Genomic DNA, 25,294 nt, shown 5'->3' with positions numbered 1-25,294 from the left:
TTGCTTCTGTGTGTTTGGTTGCCACACCACATTTTCACAGAAACATTTTGATCTGATTAATTTTGGTATTGGTAGATGTTTCAGCATAGGTATTTACTAGTCAGATTTTCTTCCAAATAATATCTACACAGAAAAACATCAGATTTAATCTTGAAATGGAAAATTGAGTAGCAAAGGCAGACTGGAAGGAAAGCGAGATACACTTGACTATTACATATTTAACACACAGAAAGAGAAACTGGGGCATCAACACGAAAGAACATTGTAGTCTACAACTTCTGCATGAGAGGAAGAGGAGGGGCAGGCACTGATCTGTTCTCTGTGGTGACCAGTGACAGGACCCGAGGGAATGGCCTGAAGCTGTGTCAGGGGAGGTTTAGGTTGGATATTAGGAAAAGGTTCTTCACCCAGAGGGTGGTTGGGCACTGCAACAGGCTCCCCGGGGAAGTGGTCACAGCACCAAGCCTGATAAGAGTTCAAGAAGCATTTGGATGATACTCTCAGGCACATGGTGCGACTCTTGGGGATGGTTCTGTGCAGGGCAAGAAGGCAGACTTGATGACCCTCATGGGTCCCTATCAACTCAGCATATTCTGTGATTCTGTGAAAACTTTGCTCATCAGGAGATGCATGTGTTTATCAAGCTGTATTATTACAGTGCTTGAGCACTGATTATCAGATGTTAGCAGTAAATGAAATTCCCGTAACCTGCTAAGGCATGTCACATTTTCTGTTGGTTATCCACTGTGTTCTGTCAAATTGTTTATTCTATCTTCTCTGTCTTTAAGGTTTCTTGCCAGACCAGAAATCTGCCTTATCTTAGAATTCTTATAACTTCCTTTTACTGACTTACAACAATTAAATTAACTTTATCAATCCAGGTTGTCTAGTTTTATGTTGCATGTGAATATAACTTCTCAGTAGCTCAGCTGTGCATTCAGTTTCACAGCCTAGCCCTTCATTTATTCCAATAACCCCCTGGAAATCAGATGACTATAACATAGCAGCAGCTTTAAATACACAGTAAGAACACTTGGAAGGGTAAAGGACATAATGGTATAAATTCCATGTGTTGCCATGTGACAAGGCTATAGAAGGCTAATTAATCTTCATGCAGCTATGGAGATTTTGAAATAAGTAATTTTAAAGCACAATTAAATTTTTTTTCCAAATTGACTTTTAGTGTGACCAGACTTTGGTTAACTTGTTTTCTGGTCTTGGGGTCTTCAGGTGAAAAGGAAATACCGAGGCCATTGCATACTTCAGTTATTTCCATTCTTTTCAGAGCTAATACATATTCCTGCCTAGTGCCAGACAGAATATTTCAGTTGGTGGTACTTATATTTAGCTAAGTGAGAAGCATTAATCACCATTTCCTGACATAGCACCCTTGAAAAACGCTAAAGTACTTCTATTTAAATTTCATTCACTCAATCACTTTAAAAAAAATTTATTTCTATGGAATATTAGTGTGGGGATTTGAACTGGTGGTTTGCTTTACTAAATAGATTCCCATAAATACAATTAATTACAGTCATCAGATTTCTACACATTAGATTGGAATGTATGTCATCTAATAATATATCTCATACTTGTAAAGGCTAATTGGTCATTAAAATGACCTCCAGCTTCCGTAGTTAAAGAATTCCTACTTGTAGAAGGGACAAGTCACATTCAATCAATACAATGCAGGTTATGTTTTATCTTTGATCTTTTCACCTACACTCAGCCCAATATTGAGTTTCTCTGGGACATATTTTAACAATCAAACTCACTGGACAGTTAGGTTTCTATAATTTCACCGACCGGAATGAAAATTTTTATTTTCCAAAGCTCCTACATTATGGAATTTACAGGACTACGCGAGTCAGCCTTAATTTCTTTTAGGAGGTTTTCTGATGAAAGTTAGGCTCAGATCTTGCATTATAGAATGAACACACCACACTGCAAATCTGAATCTCTGCATACATATAATAAGCAGTCTCTCTCAGAATTTGCATACTAACACAAAGCCTGCCTCCTCATCCCATTTTGATTACACCTACCTACAGCTCACACCCGGTCTGCTTCACACCCACTTTTCTCATTACTTCCAACTGACTGCCGTGATTCTCTTATAATGTCAACAACTTTTCTCCTCTAGTTTATGTGGGTGGTAATAAAGAAAATAAAATCCAGTCACCACACTCTCACATCTTGCACTCAGGATAAAAGAAGATAAACAATGGGAGGGAGCACTAGCAGAGAAATTTCTGTCTAGCCTCAGCTATTGGAAGCTCAAATACACTCAGAAAAAAATGTGCTGTTCAATAAAGCAGGCTTTCATAAACTCCAAAGTACACGAAGGACATACAAGAAGGGCATCCCTGATTAATGACACGACACAGCTCAGATATCCTCCAAGCCCTTGCTGAAGTGCTTGGAGATGTATAATAATGTAACGTGACCAAAATATCCCATGCTTTTCTAATTTATTTTTTTAAAACACAGAAGAAATTATTTTCTGAATTTTCCAACAGTTCTTTAACTGGTGGAAAAAAAGAGTTATAGCCTAAGTATTTGCCAAGGGCTTAACGTAAGTAACTGAAAGAGAAGCCACATGTTTAACAACCTTAAGTACTCGCAATGTAAATATGTCAATCTTTCTACTCTTCCTAAATGAAAAGATTTGTTACTGGGCTTTCTATATTTGAAGATTTTTTTCTAAGAAGAGGTTTACATGCATAGTGGTGAATAGCATTATTTTTTGGAGGGTGTAGGAATTTTGTTCTCTGATAGTGATATATTGGACAGGTTACATTATATATATATATAAAATATTTAAAAAGAAATATGTGTGTTTGTTTATGAAGTTGGTAGAACTGCTCATTCATCATCACTCAATTCTTGTGTAACAACTAGCTCTGGGCTCCTTAAAGTGTCCATTTTTTGCCTGTAGGAATCTAACACTAATTGGATAGTCTGTCATGTGCAGGTTGTCTTTACACAACACTCTATAAAGACCTTTCTTGCCACTGAGATGATTTTGTCAAAATCTACTTTCAGTTCACTGAACTGAGAGTGAATTTTTCTAAGCCACTTTCCTAATTCTTAGGCTCTGTACCTGTTTCAACAAGCTTTGTGTTTGCTTCTGGTATGACTATTTTCCAAAGATTAATATAAATTTGTTAAGATTTCATTGACGACACTGCAAAGATTCTAAGTTGCTTCTAACAATTGGAGTACCAGGCTCTGCCATCTGAGAAAAAACCCAAAACAAAAAAACCTCACAACTTTTCAATGCTCTGTGGTTACTCAAAGAAGCATTTAACTGGTTAAATGAAAGGACTAGTCAGAATATCAGCTTTTGAGGGTATACAGTGGCATTATTTATTGTCAGGGAACACTATTCTCTTTAAAAGCCTTGAAAACTGCAATTTAATTAAGTGGAAGCCTCTCTCTGATTCTCACATTGGAGAATATATTCCATAAAACAAAGAGTGTGCTCCATTTTGCCTATTAAACTAATGTCTGCTCATCTCTTTCTTCCTTCCGCCACTCAGCAGTCCACTCAATCAATTTGTTGCTGTTGCCTAGTTATCAGGAGTTCAATTCTGCTACCATTGAGGGAACATTAGATTCCATTGATTTCAGCAAGGGAGGATTAGTCCCAGACTGTAGACAGATAAACTAAAACAGAAGTTCTTACAGACTTTCTACTGACAAGATGAAACCTTTATTAGGGCATTTAGAGCTGCTTCTGTTTGGCAGGCTAACAGCACTTGGTTTAGTAGGTAAGATATCAACACAATGTTGTATCAGATCACGGTTTCTTGTCTAAGGAACTTCTAACAGAAGTGTTTGTAATTTAACTGCTTTAAAGATACTGCTTGTATGCATGTAGGAAGTTGGGTGCATCTTCTCTAGCTTGACTAGAAGAAAATAATTATCATTTATCTACTGTTGGGCAGAGCTTAGGAAGGCCCTGACCACAGCTGGTAGGGTAATGATCACAGTTCTTAGCAATCTGACAAGAATTTCTGACATGTGGAGCAAAGCCCACCAGGATCTGAGCACTGACTTTAAAGGCAAGATTCCTGTCAGATTCAGTTAACTTCAGCACTTGCAACTTTTGGCTCTCACTGCATTCTCATTTTATCAGCACATCCCTATCACACACCTGAGCTCAAGGGAAAGGCATTAAGCTTGCACTGACCCGACTTGCCATGTCCCCATATCCCAGCTGTACAGGTTACCACTGACCCTGAAACAGCTTGAGCAGAATACTAAAGTAGTAATTAATCACCCCTTCTCCTTAACAAGGCTAATTGCCTAAGGGTTGATGCCTTGCTGACGCAACTGTTATGTGTCTGCTTTCCAGTAACTTCAGCATTCTGCACAGTAGCAGGCAGTCACAGACACGTCCATCATCCTTTATACAAGGTACTCATGATTCTCCAGCACTGAAAGAAAGGCAAATACGCTTTTCTTTTCAGGAAAGAGATGTTAGTCTGAGAAATAACTAAAAATCTCAAACTCATACCTCTCTGATAGCTGTACAAAACTCACTCTGCAGCACCTTCTTTAGAGACTGTAGCTTGTGTACTGGTACTTCTCCAGATTCTTGCAGTTTCTCCAGTAACTCAATTGCTCTTGCAACATCTGAGTGGGGAAAACAAAAGGAACACAGATCAGTATAAACGGTGACTAATAAGTGACTAAAAAGGGCACACTGGTGGCCATTTTAGATTTTAAATCAGCTTTACCAACACATACTGTATTACTCTTCCGTTATACCAGAGTCTGCCAGGAAACCATGCTGCTGTTCAGAGATCCAAATCCCAAAGTATGGACAAACCATGCACGTACATGTACAACAGACCCAGAGAGGTTCAGTCTTAGTAGCGAACACTCTTTGCAACAAAGCTACCAGTTCAAAGCGGCTAATTCATATTAGAACAAAATATTTCTTACTTTCTGCATAAGAGAAAATAGCACAGGAAAAGAATTGGGTTTACTTTCAGAAAGTCTAAAAAAATGAAGCTGTGTCTTTATGTAAGCACCCTCAGGGTGACAACACCCAAGAAAAATATTTGATCTTTTCTTCTCATAAATCTAAATCTAAATATCAACTAATAAAGTTTTCCAGAAACAAATAACGTCTGCTCTGGAAGAACAGGAAGTCTGCTAGAGAAGAGTAAATATAAGGTTCTTGTCTAGGTCTCCAAAGACTTGACCTACCACACAAAACCTATATGACCCATAGAAATACATGGAATAGTATTTTTGGTGGCCTGAATTCTCCTTAAGTACCTGTGTATTGTCAAGGGAAAGATCTAAGTGTTTCTGAAGAGAAGTCCAGAGGGCTTAAGTGAGTAGCCCTACTGAGTGGTTAGCAGGAATCTGATCCAGTTGAACAGTGCCCATACCCTCACTCATATTTTTTCTCTTTAACACCAGTTCCTAATTTACATAGCTATTACTAAAACACCTTTAAAAAGAATCAACCCAACTCATGAGACGCCCCACAATCCTTTATGGCTGAGGACACAGGAGCACAAGCAATAGTGGCTGGAGTCATGGAGGCTAGCCTAGTCAAGTGAGGGACACACTGACTTACACATAGGAGTGAACTGAGCACAACATTCTGGTCAGCCTTCAGGATGACAAGAACTTAAATAGAGGGATTTTTCCTCCTCTGTCATCTAATGCTGCCTTGCAGCTTTTCCTCTAAGTTTGCTAATATAGTTGAACCTGACAATGCTGTTATCTTGACTGTGTGGTCATTCTCAAATCTTATAGTGTCTTTTGCATAGCAATCAAAGCCACTACTGGCCTGTTTCACCACTCTACTAAATACAGGTTTGTGTTCCAGTGATGAAATGAATGTACAGTACTAAATGATAAAACAGTATTTGAAGCATTTTAATTCTGTGCTTGAAGTGCAAAAAAAAGAAAAAAGAAATATTTCCCCCCACAACTCCAGAATTACTACAATGTCTAGAAGCAACCTTACATAATTCTCCTTTCTGATGAAAAAGATTATACTGTTTGTGACTGGGAGATTATGCTAATTGAAACAGTTCTTACAATCCTTGGCTTGTAGCTGGGCTATACTGACCAGATGTCTGATACAACAAAGACATGAGAAGTTTTCTGAAAACAGAAAAGACATGACAGTAGATGAGCTGCAATAGGAATTAAATCATAATTCCATATTTTCACTTAGAAGAAAATAATTATTATCCAGCTGCATTGGTGTTAGGAAAACAGAAGATGACATCTTAAAAGATTTACAATTTAATTAAAAGAGGTAGGCAACTAGTCAGCATAGTCAATTCTGCCTTAGTAGATTAACACCCAAATAATTCTCAAGCTTTTTTAGAGGCATTTGCCAAATGCAGTTCAAAGCATAAGAGGAAGCATGGCAGAAAGTACACTGTTTCTTTCAGGAGGATGTTTCCACTTACCTGGCTGTACTTTGCATGCAGAGCAGTCTTGGAGTTCATGAACTTTCAGATGAAACTAACCCTAATCTTGTGTTAAAAGATTGCATCTGAGCTTTTGCTCTAAGCAGTGCTTTAACTGCTATTGGGCATCCAGTCCATGTTACTAGATCACAGGTATATCAACAACAACCCCTCTAAAGCACTTACTGAAGTCATGATGAGAAAGCTAAAAGGAGATCTAGAAAATAATAAGGCCATGGAAATCAAGAAAAAAATTAGATTCTAGAGAGAAGAATATGACTGATGGGACATAACACATCAAAGAGGATGGTTTTAAGATTAAAGAAGAGGTAAGTACACTTTTCAGCAAGAACCATCTCAGTGGATTGAAAAAGAATGGTAAAACATTAAATGAAATATCATAGAATCACAGAATTGTTTAAGTTGGAAACCTGGTATGAAAACCTAACATGATTTTTTATGTTCTCAGTAATAATAAGGTTAAGGGATTTTTTAACAAAGCTATTGAATCATTTGCCTTGGAATTTTTCTTTTAAAGTCTGTATCTGCCACACAAAACTTTCATTTAGTTAAATACTAAACTCACACTCCCCAGTTATTAGTACCAGTTGGTGCAAACTGGTATGTCAGACAGCACAAAGCAATTGGATGATTTATTCTGAAAGAGCTTCAACATCCCACCATAATAGATCAGATAAGGTCTCCACAATTTATGTGATACATGATGATAAATCTGGGGTCTGGGGTGACAAATCTGGGGTCTTATCCAGTGCTAGTTCAGGTAAATTTTGAACTGTCTTTGCCTCTCACCAGCTATACTTGTCAAAGATAGTACCAGAGATGTCCAATTGGTTGCTATTTTGCAGGTTTTTTTAAGTTTCATCACCACACCTGAAAATTCTGTGAATCACCCCAAATTTGCTATGGTCCTGAACTAAACTGTATTCAATGAAAAATTTGTACTGATTAGACTGAAACATAAAAAGCTTTATGTTCATTTATCAATCTATAACAGTTAACTACAGGTCTAAGTATTTCCCTAGGATGTGGGCCAGACTCTAGATGATAATTAATCACTTCTAAAGTGATGAGTATTACAATACAAATGATAAATTCATATTCCGGTTGAAAAGTCTGGCATGGGTGCTTAGTATGTAGTCTCATAGGCAAAACTGGGCACTAAGTTGTCATTAGCCAACACTAGATTACTTAACTTTCTGACTAAGAAGTGACTGGAGGTAAAAAAAAAGCAGAATATCCCAAGAGCACTCTGATTTCACACTTATAAATTCATCCACCATGCTAAAATACATGAATGCTGATGCCCAACACCCTGTTTTTTATTCACCTATCTGTTTACAATAAACAGTCTTCTTTCTCTTATCACCATTAGGCCCATACCTTGCTCAGTTTGGCCTGTGGGATATTGCTCACAGTAGAGATATTGTAGAATAATATATAAATTACAGAAAGAAAATGAAGCGTGTGTTAGGGCCAAAGATGTTTGTTATCAGCTGATACTCTGTCATAAACAAAATACAACAGTTGGCATAAAACAGAAGACTTTGAGCAGACTAAAAATGTATTAACATGAGTGTATAAAATAGGACCTCATGAAATAGGCTGTATTTCCTTCCATTAATAACTTTGAAGGGGAGACTTGAATGAACAATTGCTTTTGGACAGGTTAAAAAGTGAAATTTATCAGTGCACAAGAACTTAAGTGATGCATAGGCTTTTTGCCGATGGTTCTCTCATGTTGAGCTCCAGCTAAAACTAGACTGTTTGCTCAAAGAAGTGATATGACTGGCAATGAGGAAGACTTCCAAGTTACATTATTTCCAAGCACATAGCAGGGAATCCACCCCTGTTGAAGTCAACTAGAATTGTCATATGTTTGATATATACTGTTAGGATAATTTTCCTGTCTCAAATCGTCCTCTGATTATAAATCTAACTAGCTTTGCTTGTCAGTGTTATCACCAAGGATTTTTGCTTAGATACCATTTTCTTACATACTTGTGGAAAGGGCAAATTGCTGAGAAGAGTGTGTGTGTATTTATATAGATATATGTTAAAAAAGTCCCTGGAATTATGTTAAAATTAGTTAAGTGCTACACAAAGGAAATACCTTGCTTTTTATTTCTGTGTTTTTCTTTTGTCCTTTCCTTAAGCAAAGATATTTAACTCAACTTTTGAAAACGATTGTTTTGCCTACTCTCAAACATTTTCTAAAATATGAGCCATTATACTAAAATGAAACTCGCGCTAATGTCATTGAAATTTATCTTCATTTCCCCCATTCATATCCCACAAATTGATAGGAATTGACTGATGATGTGGGTAGAACTGTTCCTCTGTATTCTATGATGCATACTTTTTAAAAGGAATATGCACGTATTTCCCCCCTTATCATAGCCAACTCGCACTCCACCTTTTTTAATTATCTCCTTTTTTCTGATTTCCTCATAGATATGCACAATTCTTCTCTCTCTCATTCTGTTTAACATTCGTTTCTCTTTTTTCTTCTCATCATCATGCTTGCCTACAGCCTTTCAGGAAATAATACTGTTTCAGTGTGGTGGGTCATGTTATCAGTGGAACACAGAGAAGGTAGGAGGCTGCGGGTAGGTGGAACATATTTTATCAAGTGCACTCATGAGAAGAAAAGCATGACTCTCATTAAAAAATCTTCATTTCAAGTGTTTTTTCTGTATTTTCACTTGAATGATGCTTCATTTGCACTGCTAGCAGGACACAAGCAGAAGATTACTATACAAACCCTGAGAAGAATCACTAGGACATTCAAGTAGCAAGATAACATACTGCAGTACAAGTGGAATACTGTATACATCATGTATACATAGATATATACCACAAGGTAGTTTAAAAAAAAAAAAAGGTCAACTGGCTTAGTTATCACTTTGTTCTGTTACATATTGTTTTCACTTGCTGGCTCTTGTTCAAACAGCTAGCAACGAACACTGCAGACTGATGTTTTATCTGCTAGACGTTTTAAAAAGCAAATGCTTTTCCCAATACAGCTTTTACAACTCGACAGCAAATTATGAATCCACAGAACGAATCTAGGCTGGTCTGAACTTGGTGCTCTTTCGTATTACCATTAAAATTGCCTAGACCAGCCTCCAGCATTCTCTGAAAATTGTTTAGCCTGTGGTTTCACTCTGGTAGATTTTGTGCAGGGTTTATGCTTGTTTCAGTTTAGTCAGGTTGAGAGCTATTAGGAAAAATGTAGCAAATGATTTTAGCATGCTAAATGTGTCCCATTTAATACCAGAGTGACTCTTGAAAAAGAATGCACATGCATGATTTATACTGCAAAATGTGAAAACTATTCTGTGTATACCAAGGTAAGTGTCTAACCTTCCCTTCTTGTGCTAGTCTATGAGTGAATTGGTCTGCAGTCCTTAAAACAAATATATTATCCTCTGACTTAAGAGACTATTAGATAGTTAAATAGTAAGCTACAAAGCCATGCAATATCAGTTTGGGTTCAAATAGTAATCACTCAGAAACACAGTGTTTCTTTACTCTGGTAAGTACTCTAGAATTAAGTTGTTGGGTTGTTCCCAAAACCAAAATACAGTGACCACTTGTTTACTATCAAGATAGAGAAGAGGTTTCTCATCTTCTGAGGGTCTTTCTATGCCTCATTCCTGTTAATTCTGGAGACTTTCACTGCATTACTATGCTAGTTACTAAGAAAAGTAAATGTAATGCATAAACACCATCCTTTGATACCTCAAAGAGTAAAACATCACTACAGATTGACAGTAAGGACACTCAGTAGGTCTCTAAAATATTCGCTAGCTTCACCATGGCACCATGGCATTACCGAATAATAACCCTGGAAGTTTTCAAGCTCCGTTCCGTTGTGCTTGAAGACCTTTAGTTCTTCTTGAAGGTGAAGAATCTGTATGACATAACAGGTCCTTATAATTGTCAGTAGTTTTTCATTCCTCCAATACTTGCATTGAGGTTTAGTTATTCCTTTAAACTCATGAGAATACAATCCAGAATTCTTAATGTTATTTTGTCAACTTTTTATCATAATTCTCCAAGCCTACACAGGATGCTTTATTGTATTTAGCAATCGTCTCCAAACATTATCAAATGACAGCAGGTAATCAATGGTTCAGAAACCAAAATTCTTAACCAAAAGTTAATTCATAATTCATAGTCAGCAGCCCTACTACATTGTATCAAACTATTTATATGGCTTTACGGTTAAAGCACCAGCTTCGGAAATATTTCAGTGTATATCTCTGGAAAATGCTCTGTATTACTAGAGCTCTGCTGTCAGCCACTGCTTTGTACAACATGGCAAGTCTTACTCTGGTATCAAATACCAGATAGTCCAATATGCTTCCATTCATCTCTTTGGTTCCTTACTATCAGCACAGTGTTCTCTCAAAATTCAGAAGCCCTTCCATTAATTGAATATATTTATTTAATCTAATCTGAAGAGTTCAGAAACGTTGAAGGAAAGAGCAGCCTTTTTTCCCATTTAAATTGATATAATTATCTTGCCCAAAATTTCATGCTAATCAGTAAGCATAAAGGTGTGCTTCACCATGGTAAATCACACTTGATGTGGAGGGAGCAAGGAGCCAAGCTGTTAAAAAACAGCAATGTTATTCAACACTTTATAGTATGCATCTGTGAGGTCTATTCAAATTATTTATAGCAAGAATAATACTACCACTGCTTTCATACTCTAGTTTAGTTGATATGGGTAGCATTTACAGATTTAATGCACTGTCACTTTACACTCCTGTGGTTAAACATTACAACGAATACACAAACAAGTATAACAAAGAACAACCATACAGAACTCTCATGATTTATCTTGTGGTGAGGGTTTCAAGCTGCCACACTTCTGATGCAGACATCAACAGCTTAGCAACTCACCCTACACTGCTGTTACAGTTAACACGGAAAAACAGACACTTTGAGGCTTTGATTCATCTGACCTATTTTAGATGAAATGAATCATACTCTGGGAGCGTCTGGTCCCTTTGTTGACCATAAAGGGAGACTAGATAATTACCTCAGATGTAAATGACTGCATCCTACATATCAGACATCTACAGTATGATGAAGCCCACTCTTACTGTCCAGATATACTGTGAATGAGTCATGCAAATTCATCTCCGTGTGGTCCAGGAGACGTCATACCTCAGAAGAGTTACATTTGACAAGAACAGTGTCATTACAAGGGAGGTCAATGCACTTTTAAGTTAAAGCTTTTTAAAATGCCTTAACTAATGATTTTATGGATTTCTTTTTCTTCTTGATGTATGAGAAAAATCAAGAAATCATGAGAGATAACTGAGTGTATGTCTGTCTCTCTCATTTTGCCTGATGTGAGATGACTGCCCTAAATGCCATTAACGGCATATCCCCATGGGTTTCTGCATACATTCCCCAATGCCTGGGACAGGCTCATTTGCTTTGGCTACTCATCAGACCTCGTTTTGGTCTACGTTTCGATATGTTTGAGCCGCACTTAGATTCTGTTTGGCTCTAGCTTCTCAAGCACATCACAGGGGTTCAAGTTCTCTGCTTCACTCCATTTCTCAGGCACAGAGCCTATGATCCAACTGCTGCACACCCCAAGGCAGTGTTATATACCATGAGTCTTCCCAGCAGCTTTGGCAGCCACACCTGAACATGATAGCAATGGTCTGAGACATTTTGCAAAATAACTTATAGAAAGGACACAGTTTATTTGCAGAGAAAGTAGTGCTACCTGTGATCCAAATATAGACAGCAAACTGTGTTGAGACCCCTCCACTCAGCATCCTCAACACCACCAACACTCCTCAGTGCTCTCTTCAAACACTGAAATACTGACATTTCAGGCATACTGCTCCCGAATACTCTGCTTAGCTCATTCAACATTCAAAAGGTTCCCTTAAATGAAAAAATATGCTCCTGTGTTCTCTGAACCTCACAATGTCTACAATCTCAACCCCCTTCTTACCCTACTAAGTTTTAACAAGTGATTTCTGTTCTTACCCTCAGCTAGGGATTACCATAGCCTCAACCTACCATGAAGGCCAGCTGGGAGAACTATATTTGCTTTACTTGGGTCAATTTTCTTAGCATATTCATTACTGTACACAGATAAAGCTAGTCCAGTTTTTTCCTTGAGCCTTCATATGACTGATGTAAATCAAAAGAACGTCTTTGTCAGCAATTTCAGATTTTGTTTGTTTGTGCATGTGTGAGATTGATCTACAGAGTACCTAAAACTATTACGAGTTCCACAGATACTTAGAGAAAGTGGTTTGGTACTGACATATTTTCAGTGCTGATTTTTAGAGAAATAACAACAAATCACAAAACAGTAAAGACTGAATTAATGGGTAATTTAGGATTGATTCAATAAGATGAATTTCACTGGATTAATTCAAGCCATTATTGAAGAGCAATAATGCAATTAGAATTTTCAAAGATAAACATTTAAAATTAACCTTAAAACCTAATAATTTTTAAACACTGGTATGATTTTTGTTCTTCCAAATTATTAGTTTCATTGCAATCTCTAAAGCAATCAGGATGAGAAGGTGCATAAATATGAGTTTGAAATTTTTACTAGAAGATTTTGCCATCTGTGAGAAAGATGAAACTACAGCTACACCAGCCCTTTACATTTGACAGTACACACTGCTTTGTATAGAAGGCATTGAACATAGCATCAGTGTGAAAACAAGATATGAAATGATCCTTAAAGTGAAAAGATCAAAACATAAAGCTGAAAATGGATATAGAAGAGCATTGAAAACTATGGTATTTTCTCACACAGTACTTAAAACAGAATGTCAAGATTTTTCACCTGAATTACCTCTAGAGAAAAGGGAAGGGAAGGTAAAATTCCTTTTTTTTTTCCTTTCCTTTCTGTGTAGTTTTGACTTTATATTGCTTAATCACATCTGCTCTTTGTGATCATAACTAGGATTTATAGTTAGTTATTCACCGCTGAATAGAACAGATGAGACATGATTTTGATCCTTTCTTTTTGCTTAGGTACATGTGGCTACAAATATGTTACCAAAAGACCACAGGTTTTTTAAAGTTTATTTTGTGTTCAAATAAGTATTATTTATATAAGGAATATATAAGTATATATTAATTAACCCTTGCTTCCTGAAGGAAGTAGGGTATTTTGTAGTTTCAGACTTTGTGTTATTTAAATTCTCAGTCTTTCCGAAAGCATTTTTTTAAAAAGGAGAGATTGCATGTGTTTAAAGCAGTTATCTGCCTACACAGGACATGTAAAACAGTGTTCTGTCTGACTTCTTAAAACTATGAAATAACAAGAAGAAAATCCTTTGAAGCAAAGCTATAATTCCCTGAGAAAGTCAGTATGATGAAAACACCTGGCTTCCTCAGCTGACACCGTTCACCATGCTGGAGTGAAGCTCCTTTAAACACTAGACAAAAGCACTTTGGACACTTGGCTGGAACTGGAAATGTAAATACTTTAGAGGTTCTGATCCCAGATTAAAAGAAAAAGAAAGGGCTGATATACTAATATAACCCAAAGACTCTACTTAGACAGAATACTTACTTTGGTGTTTTAAACCACAAGTATATAGAGAAAAAAATCAAAATCAGTGAAGGAATTGAAAATTTGACTAAGCTAGAGGCAGAAAACAGAAATAATTACCAGTAATAACGTTGCCTGAACAAAGAAAAACAGAATAAAAAACAATATGCTTTTCTCTTAGCTAAAATCCATTCTCTTGCTCCCTTGCCTAAGCAAAAGCAAGTATTTATACACCCTCTGTAAGCATCACAAAACAAAACTATTTGCCATATGGGCAACCTCATGCCTTTTCACGCTGCTACTTCCAGCGTGTGTTTTTATTCTGCATCACAGATAGTTTTGTTGGCAGGTAAGAAGACAGGAAGAGGGGGAAAAAAGGCCCCAACAGGTGTCTCGCAAAAGGAGGTAGGGTTAACTTAGGGATGCTAATTCTCCTTCACAACAGGCACTATGTTCAAGCCAAAGCAGTAACTCTCACTTTTTTCTCTGTTTGCATGTCATTACTAGACTCTCCTGCTGCCTCCCCTCAGTTATTATCTCTCCAGCTAATCTTAGTCTTAAATCTTTTTATGTTATTACCAGAAAGATGAGAAAGATGGCCGTGGGCAACCGGCAAGCGTACATAGTGACAATATAAACTGTCACTTGAAGTCTCGGATCACAATTTTATCTTCTGTTTTTCTAGCTGGCTTGAGAGTCTGATGAGACAACAGTGAAAAGATGTCATTTGTGCAAAACAATGGATGCAACATAGTCATTATGTACACATAGCAAACACTTTATCTGTAGGTTCAGGTAATGAGAAGAGACTTAATATTCTCTCTTAAATTTTAGTGGATTTAAGGATATTGCTTTTTGCAGACTGAATCCCTCTGGTACCTGGCTACATACTAGTCATTTCTCAGGAAAGGAAAAAAACTTGTTCTTTGGAAGTGTGTAGCTGAAAAGCTACAACAACTAGAAGAAAGCAATATAAATAAAATCCTTTGTTAATAAATGCCCACAAAACAAGGCAGCACAGACACACTGTTGGCAGATTTCAACAACTGACCACTGTTAGCTTTCAAATTTGAAACAAGTATGATCTTTGAAGAAAACTGTGACTATTGAATTGCTGCAGCAAGTTATGAACAAAACCTTGAAACAGAAAACCCCTGTGAGAAACAGAGAGCTCACTGTCACCTTTGCAGTTCTGTTGCTTGGTGTCCTACATGTTGAATGATCCCGAGAATTGGAACAGCAGTATTGGAACTCTTCTCAGGTTGCAGCTTGATTTTTCAAGGTGTCTACCTAAGATATGAGTGGTTTTGACAACTTTGACATGGTTGTACCATTAGGATGCAAAAGGTACTGTATAAATTAGTAGTGACTTATAGCTATCACTGTCAGGTTACAAGACTATTAGGCTACAGAGGGGTTCAGACGTACAACTACCCCTTTTTCCAAAGGCTGCTTCATAGATTTTAAAGCCATCATGCCCTCTTCAAGTTTCTCTGGCCTGTCTCTGTATAACAAAGAACAGCTATATTATTCTTTTGCTCCTGTGTTGATTCAGTAAGTACTGATTCACAAAAACACTGCTGCCAAATCTATTGAAAAGTGGAGATGATGATATATAAATTTCTGAGGGCTTAGACTGCTGCTGATGGCCATAATTATCCACCTAATCTGTTTCAAGTACATTCTTCCCCAATGCTTAACTGATTGTAGGGGAATTGATACCTTAAGGTCCAGGAGATTTACTTTTTTCAGAAAACACGTCTGAAATAGAAAATTAAAGAGGGTGTAAAGGATTAGTGATTAAACATGGGCTTTTATTGAAAAGAACTAGTAAAAATACAACTGCTGTTCAGGAGAAATAAATTAAGAGCCTCTTTGGCAATGCTCTTCCTTATACAATTATCCTTGTTTGTAAAGAAACAAAATCAATGCTTTGATGCTCTATGTATTCATGGATACTTCACTGTTCCATCTTTTAAACAGTAAAGAATCATTTTCCCATCTCTTCAATCTCTTTAATCTCCGATTAAGATTTTTTCATCTCTTTTTTTCTTACAATTATTAGTAAAGTAGCAGTAGGGTAACAACATATTATGAGAAGCTGTGTGCATTTCCCGGCAGCTTGGCTGAGTTGCATTTGAGAAATCTGACATTTATTTAACCTCTCTGTTTTGGACCCTGGTAATACAAGTTCTCAAATATGTACATACATCTCCCTCTGTATTTAACATATCTAAGACCCAACCTTGTGCTTTATACGCTTAGGAAAACGTTATTATATGTAAATGTGTATTTATTAATCAAATTTTCTCATCTGAATAGAGAATTAATAATTGAATGTTTCTCATTCAGAGGCTGGCTCTCCAGCAAATATCTCAAAATAAGATTAGCTTTGAAAACGCCTGGATTTATACATATATGTACAGTTCATAGCACATTAGTAAATAGTACTTTTGCAAAAATGCATCATGTGAAACAAATTAACTGCATGTGATAGAAGGCAGACTCACAAATTTACAGTTATATGCTTCTCAAAACACCATCTGCCTTAACTTGATTTCCCTTAAATCCTTAACTTCTCATTATTTGTGCTTCTAATGAGCAATTGAAATTGATAGTTCTACCTAATTCATATGTCGAATTCTATTGCACTACCTACAGGAACAGTATTTTGTATTTAATAACACGAGTCAGACAAAAACTCGTACTTATATTTTTTGCGCTTGCATGAGGGTCATCTATGTTAAGGAGAGACGGGCACATACGTGTCCTGAAACAGTGAAATTATCCTCTGCATAAAGCTGATGACTTAGCTTGTCACAGCTTTTAAAAAGCTTTCTTTCTAGTAACATCAGAGAAGTCCAAACCAAGCAATAGGACAGAATTAAGAAAATTGTTTATTTACAGTTACATCTAGAGACGAATTTTTTTTTCTATAGTTACACAAATGTCTCTCAGACATCAGTGTGAAACTAAAGTTTGTAGGATCTAGTACAGGGATGTTATTTAGAAAACAAATTCTTCTTTTTCAATATTATATGCAAATAGAGAATATACATTTACAATATACAAAAATACGATCCCTTGTGCTTTCTAATCACCAACTTGATGCAAATGGTGAATCCTGCACCTGTGCAGGGGCCTGTCATAGCCTCTATCCCCTTCACTCAGCTGCAGGAGCAGGTTCCCTTAGAGGTGTCAGAAGCAGGACACAGACAGGCAAGTTCAGCTTACCATTTTGCTCTATGCAGGATAAATTCAGATAGATTAAAATGATTAATTCGCTGCTATCATGTCTAAAGAACATTTTTATCCTGACAGAGCAGGACAAACTCAAGGTCCCTGCATAGCCATCGGTTGGCCACAAGCCTCGTTACTCTTTCAAAGGTGTCTCACAAACCTGTCCTGACCACACATCCTGTTTCTCCAATTCTGTCTTCTTATCAGTTACACGTTTCTGAGGGAAAGTTGACTGGAAATTTAAGGTATTCCCCCTTGACACTCCACAAAGGTGACAATGTTAAAAGTTGCCATGTGTTTTGTAAAAGATGCTTCCGTGTGTCTGCATACAGGTGCAGGTCTCTCTCAATCTCATTGTCACTGGGCATCACTCTGGGCTGAAAGACAGGGCCCTACCTATAAGGGGGAGCCCAACCAAAGGGATGTGCTCCTGTGGGTGCCCAGCCGCCTCAGGCACATCTCACCTGGCACAGAGCTCCCATGCTGCCATGTACCCCAGCACCTCTTCAAGTGAGGACCGTACTGCCAGAGACATTTAAGCTGGACATGTGCATTTAGCTTTTAAAACTGTGTATTTTTACTCCACTCATGAACATCAGAGATGACACGTAGACAGGTACTTGCTCCTACTCCAGCTCCAGAGTTCCAGGTGGCACAGCTGAACTACATTTAACTAACCAAAACTTCAAACACACAGACCTTCATAAAGTGTCCCAGTCATCACCCAGAAACCACTCTCTCCATCTGCTTAACTTATTCCATCCTTTAATAAAAATGCATTTAAAAATCAAATAAATGTTGATACACTGATGTAAAAAACCCAAGCATTTCAGTCTGTGACTAGAATTGTCACTTTCGTCCTGTCCCTACAAACAACAGTCCTTTTTCTTTCTTTTACTTGGAAGAATTAATTTGGTTATTTATACATCCTCAGTTGGCATATGAAGTGGAGATACGTTAGACTTAAAGTGTGCGGCACTTGCAGAAGTATTTTTCAATTTTAGCTGAAGAGCAAGAGAAGACATCCCCATGACAGACAGGCAGCCAGGCAGGGAGCAGCACATCACTTAGCACTGCTCCACAGGGCTTCACCCTGGGTGACAGAGATCTGCTCCCCCGTCAAGGTCTGTATTTCACACTTTATGAATCTGATTTTCTCTTCTTGATGAATATGTTGGGGTTTTTTTCCAAGACAGTACACTTTACAATAATGGATGCACAGTCTACTGCAACTTATGTTCGATACAATTTTTGTTGTGTACATATATATAGGCACAGATGGGGAAAAAAAATCCCTATTTATGTAGTCAAAAGAAAAATGACAAGAAGAGAGGAGGAGGAAGGAAGGAGGAATACTCTAGCAAGTACCTATGTATATTACTGCTCAGGCACCATCTGATACCACATCTGATGGAGTCTGTCTAATATCTCTAAAAGCTGATGGCAATTCCAAGTCCATTCATACTCTTATTTATTGTCACTGAACACAGTGCTTTATATAGTATTTTCAGGAAGTTTTGGAACACTCACTCCACTAGAAAAATATTTGCTTGAATTCATAAAAACCAACAGAACTCAGTTACGCATTACAGCCAAACAGCAAGAAGTCTTTCCAGTTTCCAAGAATGTATTTGAAAGCAAGAGAAATTTGGTTGTCAATAGCCAGTAGATATGACCTTGTTATGAAACTTCACAGGGATTAAAATATCAGCACTGTATATTCAGTCTATTCAAGTTTCTTCTTTCATCCTCAGTCAAATGAAGAAGTGAAACCATCAGTGACATGAATAGTACCTATATAGGGAAAAACATAGTAAGACATGGATTACTAACAAAAGGCAGTTGAAAGTCCTGCTTCATATGAAAAGATATTCCCTTGTTCTTAATCACGAGATGGTCTTTGCACAGGCTAATTGTATATCTTCAAAAACAAGAACGACTTTTGAAAAGTGCCCTTTTAAAGCTGCCACTTTCATGATCCTATGCAGAGGAACTGGGACTGAAGTTTTGCAGCAATCTGAGAAAATACATGGTCAGTTTTCTTTCAAAGCAGATTTTCATCTTGAAAGGAAGAACACGAGTAAAATTCGAAGTAAAATACGTTTTATGAAAAATTTGCCAGACGTTTGACCAAATAAAGAAGTTCAGATAGGAAAATCTACAGTGCATAGCTAGAAAGATGTCTCCTTCAATTTGCAGGCCTCCATATGACCACTCCTGAAGTGTATGCCAAGGGCAGCACAGAAATCTATTGCCTCCTAATGTTATTTCTGGGAGTGTAATGGTACTTGTAGACAATACTTCCATTAGACTGTGCTAGCACACTCTTTAAGTGACCCTACCCACAAGCTTCCTTTAATTTCTCATTGCTTATAACGTGTACCTGCAGCACACAGGAATACACAGGAGGTCCTCAGATAACCATAAGGAGAGTAAGCTGGCTGGGGTAGATGACACTGCACTTGGAGAAAAGCAGAACACTGTCGCTGGATGCGTATGCAGCATCTGAGACAACATCAAGCTGGTGAGGTGCCGACTGTCACAGGGCAGCAGAACAGAGGATTAGAGGAGGAAATTGGGTTGCTGAACAGTGAAAATGGATGAAGATTACAGGCAACGCATAGAGCAATGGAGTTAACTGCACCAGGGCTTTAAGAAGAGCAAGGCAACAGAAGGCAGCATCCAAATGAGACCTGGGACCCTGGATAATAAAGGTAAAGGCAGCAACTGCCGGTCATGGGGAAGGGTGACACATCTCTGTGGAAGACAAAGGACATTATGAAGAGAGGCAAAGGCAGCAAGATATGATGACCAGTATGCCAATATAAATAATTAGTGTTGGAAAAATGCCAACTAACTGAACCAGGGCTGTCTGTAAACAGTGTCAACAAAATTCTTACTAAAGACATACCTGTGGAAGAAGTCAAAAACAACTGTATAGGTGCTTCTAAACATTTCTCTTTTGTATTGGAGTTAATGGAGGTAAATTAAGCTGGGAATCTTTTAAAAATCCATAACCCTGAACATAAAATGAAAAAAAAAAAGAAAAAAAGAAAAAATCCCAACTTTGCATTTTTTTACTTATCATTTTATGAAAGACATGTAACTGTCTCAACCTGGAATAAGATATAGCTCTCAACAACTTCAGGGTTTAAGCGTTGAATTGGCCAAAAATATTCCCCCAGTTAGCTCCGATGAACACCGGAGATTACTGATGGGGTGGTATCAATTCAGGATGCAAGACATTTGCAATAAAGGTAGGAAGGGTGCACTTTCTTATGGAGAAGACTTATTTGGCTTTTGGAAGATTTATTTTGCTGCTGTACTCAGCAGGCGGGCACTTTCCCCTCCCAAAGCTGCCCAATGCTTGGGGCCACCCTTCCCTAAATGGTACCACTCATAGCTTGCACTGCTTGATGTTTCCTGCCCGAAACAGCTGCTGATTTCTTCCCCTCCTCCCAGTAGAGCACCACACAAAGATCAGGCAAAAGCCTTTGAGATTAAATTGTAAGTGATTAAAATTTCCATTATTTTGTGAACTTGTTCTACATATTAAAGAGCCCTAATGGAACTTTCACACATTTGTGCAGGTAGAAAGGCACATGATGATAGGAATTAAGGAAATTAATTCCTGTGCTTTGGACAGAAGTAATCTTCCAGAATGTAATTGGCTTTCAATCATTCATATACAACATGCCCTTCACCTTTAAATGGTAATTCATTTTATCAGAGGTTTTGAATGCCATTTACATCAGGCTTTAAGAAAGCTCCCATCTATGTAGCAGAATACAGTGAATATGTTTTGTCCAGGAGGAGACCACGTCAGAGGGTAATTCAGATTTCTAATGTATGTATCCCTATGAAGTTTTACTGTTTCTGTGGCCCTTAACAAGGAGGAATGCACAACGTGTCCTGGATAGACATGAAGCAGCAATTCCCCCAGCACCACAAGGCTAACAACACCACCTCTCCTGAAACACTCTCTTATTTTCTTACTATGCTGAGCTCTGCGTGGGACATGGCAAAACAGATACAAGCATACAAGACTTTTCAGGGCTGTGCCTTGATTACAGCAGAGCTGTGCAAAGCACAGTGATGGTAAACATAGCTTGTCTGCTTTAACAAAAGTAACAGGAATCTGGAAAATCTCACCATCTATAACTTTCCTTCTCCCGTGGCTGTGAAAGAAAGACTACAGTGGAAATATCTGGAAGCACTGGGCTTGGTCTAGTTGCTTCTGGAGTTGCTTCAGCCCACCCTCTACAGCTGATGTAACAGCAACATGTTACAGGTGATGAAGTGTATCCCTCTGACAAAAGGGCCTTCTGCAAGCCAGGTGCGGTATTTAAATCTACTTCCTCTTGCCTGTATTTTCGTTTTGCACATCACATCTTATCATTCTGTGATGTTTTATCTCACTCAAACTAATATCAGCCCTGGCTGACAACCAAGGAGACTGTAATGCTGACATCCCTGCCAAATGGTTAGGCATGTCCTGGATACAGACAACAGATGCTTATATTTAAATTTGGACTAATTTGCATTTTTGTGTATTGTGGAATTTTTAAAGCATAGGTTTAGTAACAAAAAGGAGTGTATAATTCTGAAATAGCAATAATTTCCTTTGAAAAGCCAGGTTTGCTAATGGATTGCCATCTGTTCAACCCTTTGCCAGAAAATAGATTTGTCCTGCTTACTGAAAACAGTATTAGGGTGAAACTGTAGATTACACAGTGGATTTCTGAGCAGTTTAATTTAAAGTGCAGGCTAGCACTTTGCTATTTCAGTAAAAATAACTTCAGATTCCCCCTTTCTACTAATGCTGGAATTCAAGCCCAGAAAACTGTATTTAGAGTACTTTGTGGGCTGTTTTGCTCTCAGTTGGGTTCTAGAAAAGGTGCCTACCTCTCCTTTATCATTTTGAAACTGAGTTTGTGTTTCTTTTGTGCAGGATTTACAGCAAAAAAATCTCTCTTACTTTGAAAACCCATCTTAGTCCTCTAAAAAACCCCCACAAACATTTAAAACACCAAGGCACTGACCTCAATTATGCTTTTGAGAGTACAAAATTTTTAGAGGCTGGGTGCCTCTTGGAGCCTCTGGATGCAAGTGAGGAGGAAGGATACTGCTGCAATTCAGGATGCTGCACTGGGAGCTGTTGGACCTCTCTACTCAATGGAACGGTAGGAGCAAAAAAAACCAGAATGGTAAGTTACTCTTCTCTGTAACCCACGGAAACCTAATGACGTTTCTCCTAAGCCTTGTTACAGGGACAAATCCACTGCAGGGGAGAGGTTCAATTTTTACAGCCCGGAGGCAAAAGTTGAATTGTAACATAACTTCGAGATTTCAGCATCCTCTTACGCTACCTGTATAAGGTTACTGACACGGGCTCAAGGCTATCCAAGCACCCCCCGCGCTCTCTACCCAGACCGAGTAACTGTCGACGGAGATACGCAGAGCCGCTCTTTTGTAGGGTAACATCATTACCGTCGCCGAGCAGAGGACTTGCAGTCACGATCTCTTCCTCGCACACCCTACACCCCCGTGCAAGCCCCCCAAAAAGCCGCATTTTGCCGGCAAACGACGCTCCCGTCGAGAGGTTCGGGCTCCTGACTCGCTGCCGAACGGCGCTGCCCCACCACCGAGCATCCCCCGCCCAGCCACCTGCAGGGCTGGCGACGCGGGGCCCTGGGCGCCGAGCCACGGCGGGGGCGCCGACGGGGGAGCCCCGCAGGGCGGGGACAGCAGAGCGGCACCAAGGAGCGTCTCCGGACCGGAGCGCTGGCCGCGTCCCGCGCCACCGCCGCGCTGCCGGCGGCGGGATGCCAGCCCTACCCCGGTCTCTGCCCGCTCAAAGTTTTATTGCCTCCGTGCCAGCTCTTCTCCCGCCGCACACCTGAGCCCCGCGGGAAGGCGCCTCCCCGCTGCCCGCCGCCACAGCCGACCCCCGGCATCGCGGGGCCGGAGCGCTGCCGCCGCAGCGCCCGCCGCGCTGGGGCTGCGGGGGCAAAGCCGCCGCTGTGCCGCGGTGCCTCCCGGGCAGGGGCGGCCGGGGAGCGGCGGCAGCCGCGCTTACCTCTGTCCAGCGTGAGCGGCTGGACCGCTGTCAGTGTCGCCATGTCTGCGGCGGGGCTGGAGCCCGAGTGACGCGCGGCTCCGGCACCGGCGTGGAGTGCGGGGAAGGGCGGGGAGGAGGCTGGCAGGGAGAGGGGGCGGAGGAGGAGGGTGGCTCCGTGGGAGGAGGAGGCGAGCGGGGCGGAGAAGGTGCCCAGGGGAGGGCGGCTCATGGCACACGGGCCGCCGCGATGCTGCGGGCGCAGGGCGGCCCGGCGGGGCCCGGCGCGGGCTGCCGGCATCGCTGCACCACCGGGACCAGGCCCTGCGGGTGGCCCCCGCCTCGCCGCGCTCGCCTCGGGGCAGAGACCGGGCACCGCAGCGGCCCGGGCTGTGCGCGGGGCCGGGTCGTCGCCGGTGCCGCGGCCCCGGGGATGCCGCAGCAGTCGGCGGAGGGAGAGAGAAGGGCGAGGCGGCAGCTCCGCAGCGCCGCAGGGCGGGGAGGACCGGCGGGGGCCGGATCTGGCGGCCCGGCCTCGCCTGGGCCGGGGGCGGCGGGGCGGGACGTGCCGTGCTGGGCTGTGCCGGCCCACGTTGTCTGTGCCGCGCCGCCCCGTGCAGGCCCGTCCCAGGGCTGGGCTCCAGGCAGCGGCACGGGGGGCCGTGTGCATGGGTGAAGCCCTGCTCCGAGGGCTGACTGCGGGCGAGGGAAATCCGCGTGCGGAGCCGGGAGAGGCGGTAGCTGGCGCTGTGCAGGGCCTCGGATTAAGGGACATACCATGTAGCGGCCCTTTTGGATGGATCAAGACGTCGGCCTCATCACCAGTCCGGCCATCACCTCTTTTTAAGTGCTGCGTGCGGCCGGCCATCCTCAGTAAACCCAGCGCACCCAGCACTCTGCACTGCCAGGGGCTGAGTCCTCCCATTTGCAGAGCGCGAGGTTGGTCACAGACACGTGGTGGCTCATCACCTCTTGTAAATGTAGCTTGTGTGAGCCTGGAGACCTCCGCAGAAGACCATCCGCGAAAGGTGGAATTTCACACTGGAGCTCTGCGAGGTTTGCCGGCAGCTTTCTGGTTGTCTACCCTTGTCCACGTGAAGAGAAAGGAAGGTGGTCAGCTGCCATCCGAGAAAGGCTGGCACTGTGGCAGAATCCCACTGAGTTTCTGCTGCTTTCTCTGTGGTGGACAGTGGTGTAGAGAAATATATGACTCAGTGAAGAATGGTGTCCTCTTTAACTATTGCCCTGTGAAGCACCTGTGGTCTTGTGTTTACCTAAGGAGCACTGGGATAGGGTGGAGTGTCACTCTAAAGGGAAAGGTAGCATTGTTCCCCATTGAGTTTTGACATACCACAGAGAACTAAAGTGCAGCAGTTCAAGGTTGCACATCAATAAAAGCTTTAGCTGCGAGGGTATTTAAGCGCTACTGTAGATAATTAGGGAAGCTGTGGAAAATTTGCCATTAAAAGTTTTCAGAGCAGATTAAAAATACATTTGTTTGTTTTAAAATTAGAAAAATTTAAAATATATATGTAAATATGAACCACCTATTTCTTCTGATAAACTGAATTCAACACAAATTTCTCTAATTAATAACAGTAAACAGTAGCCTGTTTAGTTATCTTGGCAAAAAATATTTCAATTAACTAAAATATCAGAGAGAAATCAGTTCCTGACAAACAGTTTTTGAAATCAAAATTAAAATAAGGATTTTTATTATGCAAATTTTACATACCTGCATAGAAACTGGATTGACATAAAATGTGATAACCCCTCTTAAGTAGTCACGTTAGTATATATTGGATTTTAGTCCCAAACGGAGAAGAAATACACATTTGGAGCTATAGCAACCTAATGCGACAACACTGAAACTGTTATGACACTTGAAAAAACTTTATTACAGATAAAAAAGTGTCTTTAAATAATATTAAGAACAAGATGCCAAGTAAATTAGCCAACCAAGTAGCTTTC

At 40.1% G+C, this 25,294-nt stretch overlaps 1 protein-coding gene across 2 annotated transcripts in view; it reads right to left on the bottom strand.

Annotated features, from left to right (window-relative positions):
* Window positions 1-25,015, bottom strand: part of LIN7A (lin-7 homolog A, crumbs cell polarity complex component) — a 49,624-nt gene extending 24,609 nt beyond the window's left edge. Inside the window, exons 1-2 of one of the 2 annotated variants that reach the window (XM_051795729.1) lie at window positions 24,101-25,015; window positions 4,523-4,641 (exon numbers count right to left, since the gene is read on the bottom strand). In XM_051795729.1, coding sequence (XP_051651689.1) covers window positions 4,523-4,641; window positions 24,101-24,248 — 267 coding nt within the window. In that variant the 5' untranslated portion in view covers window positions 24,249-25,015. Of the gene's footprint in view, window positions 1-4,522; window positions 4,642-23,344; window positions 23,665-24,100 lie in introns of those variants that run through there. The other variant, XM_051795727.1, reaches the window with a different exon arrangement.
* Between the last annotated feature and the right edge of the window lie 279 nt (window positions 25,016-25,294).

This window comes from Manacus candei, unplaced genomic scaffold, assembly GCF_025592945.1.
Source record: "Manacus candei isolate 608988 ecotype Guabito, Panama unplaced genomic scaffold, ASM2559294v1 h1tg000043l, whole genome shotgun sequence".
NCBI classification, from domain to species: Eukaryota; Metazoa; Chordata; class Aves; order Passeriformes; family Pipridae; genus Manacus; species Manacus candei.
This window is presented reverse-complemented; position numbering and strand designations above follow the sequence as displayed.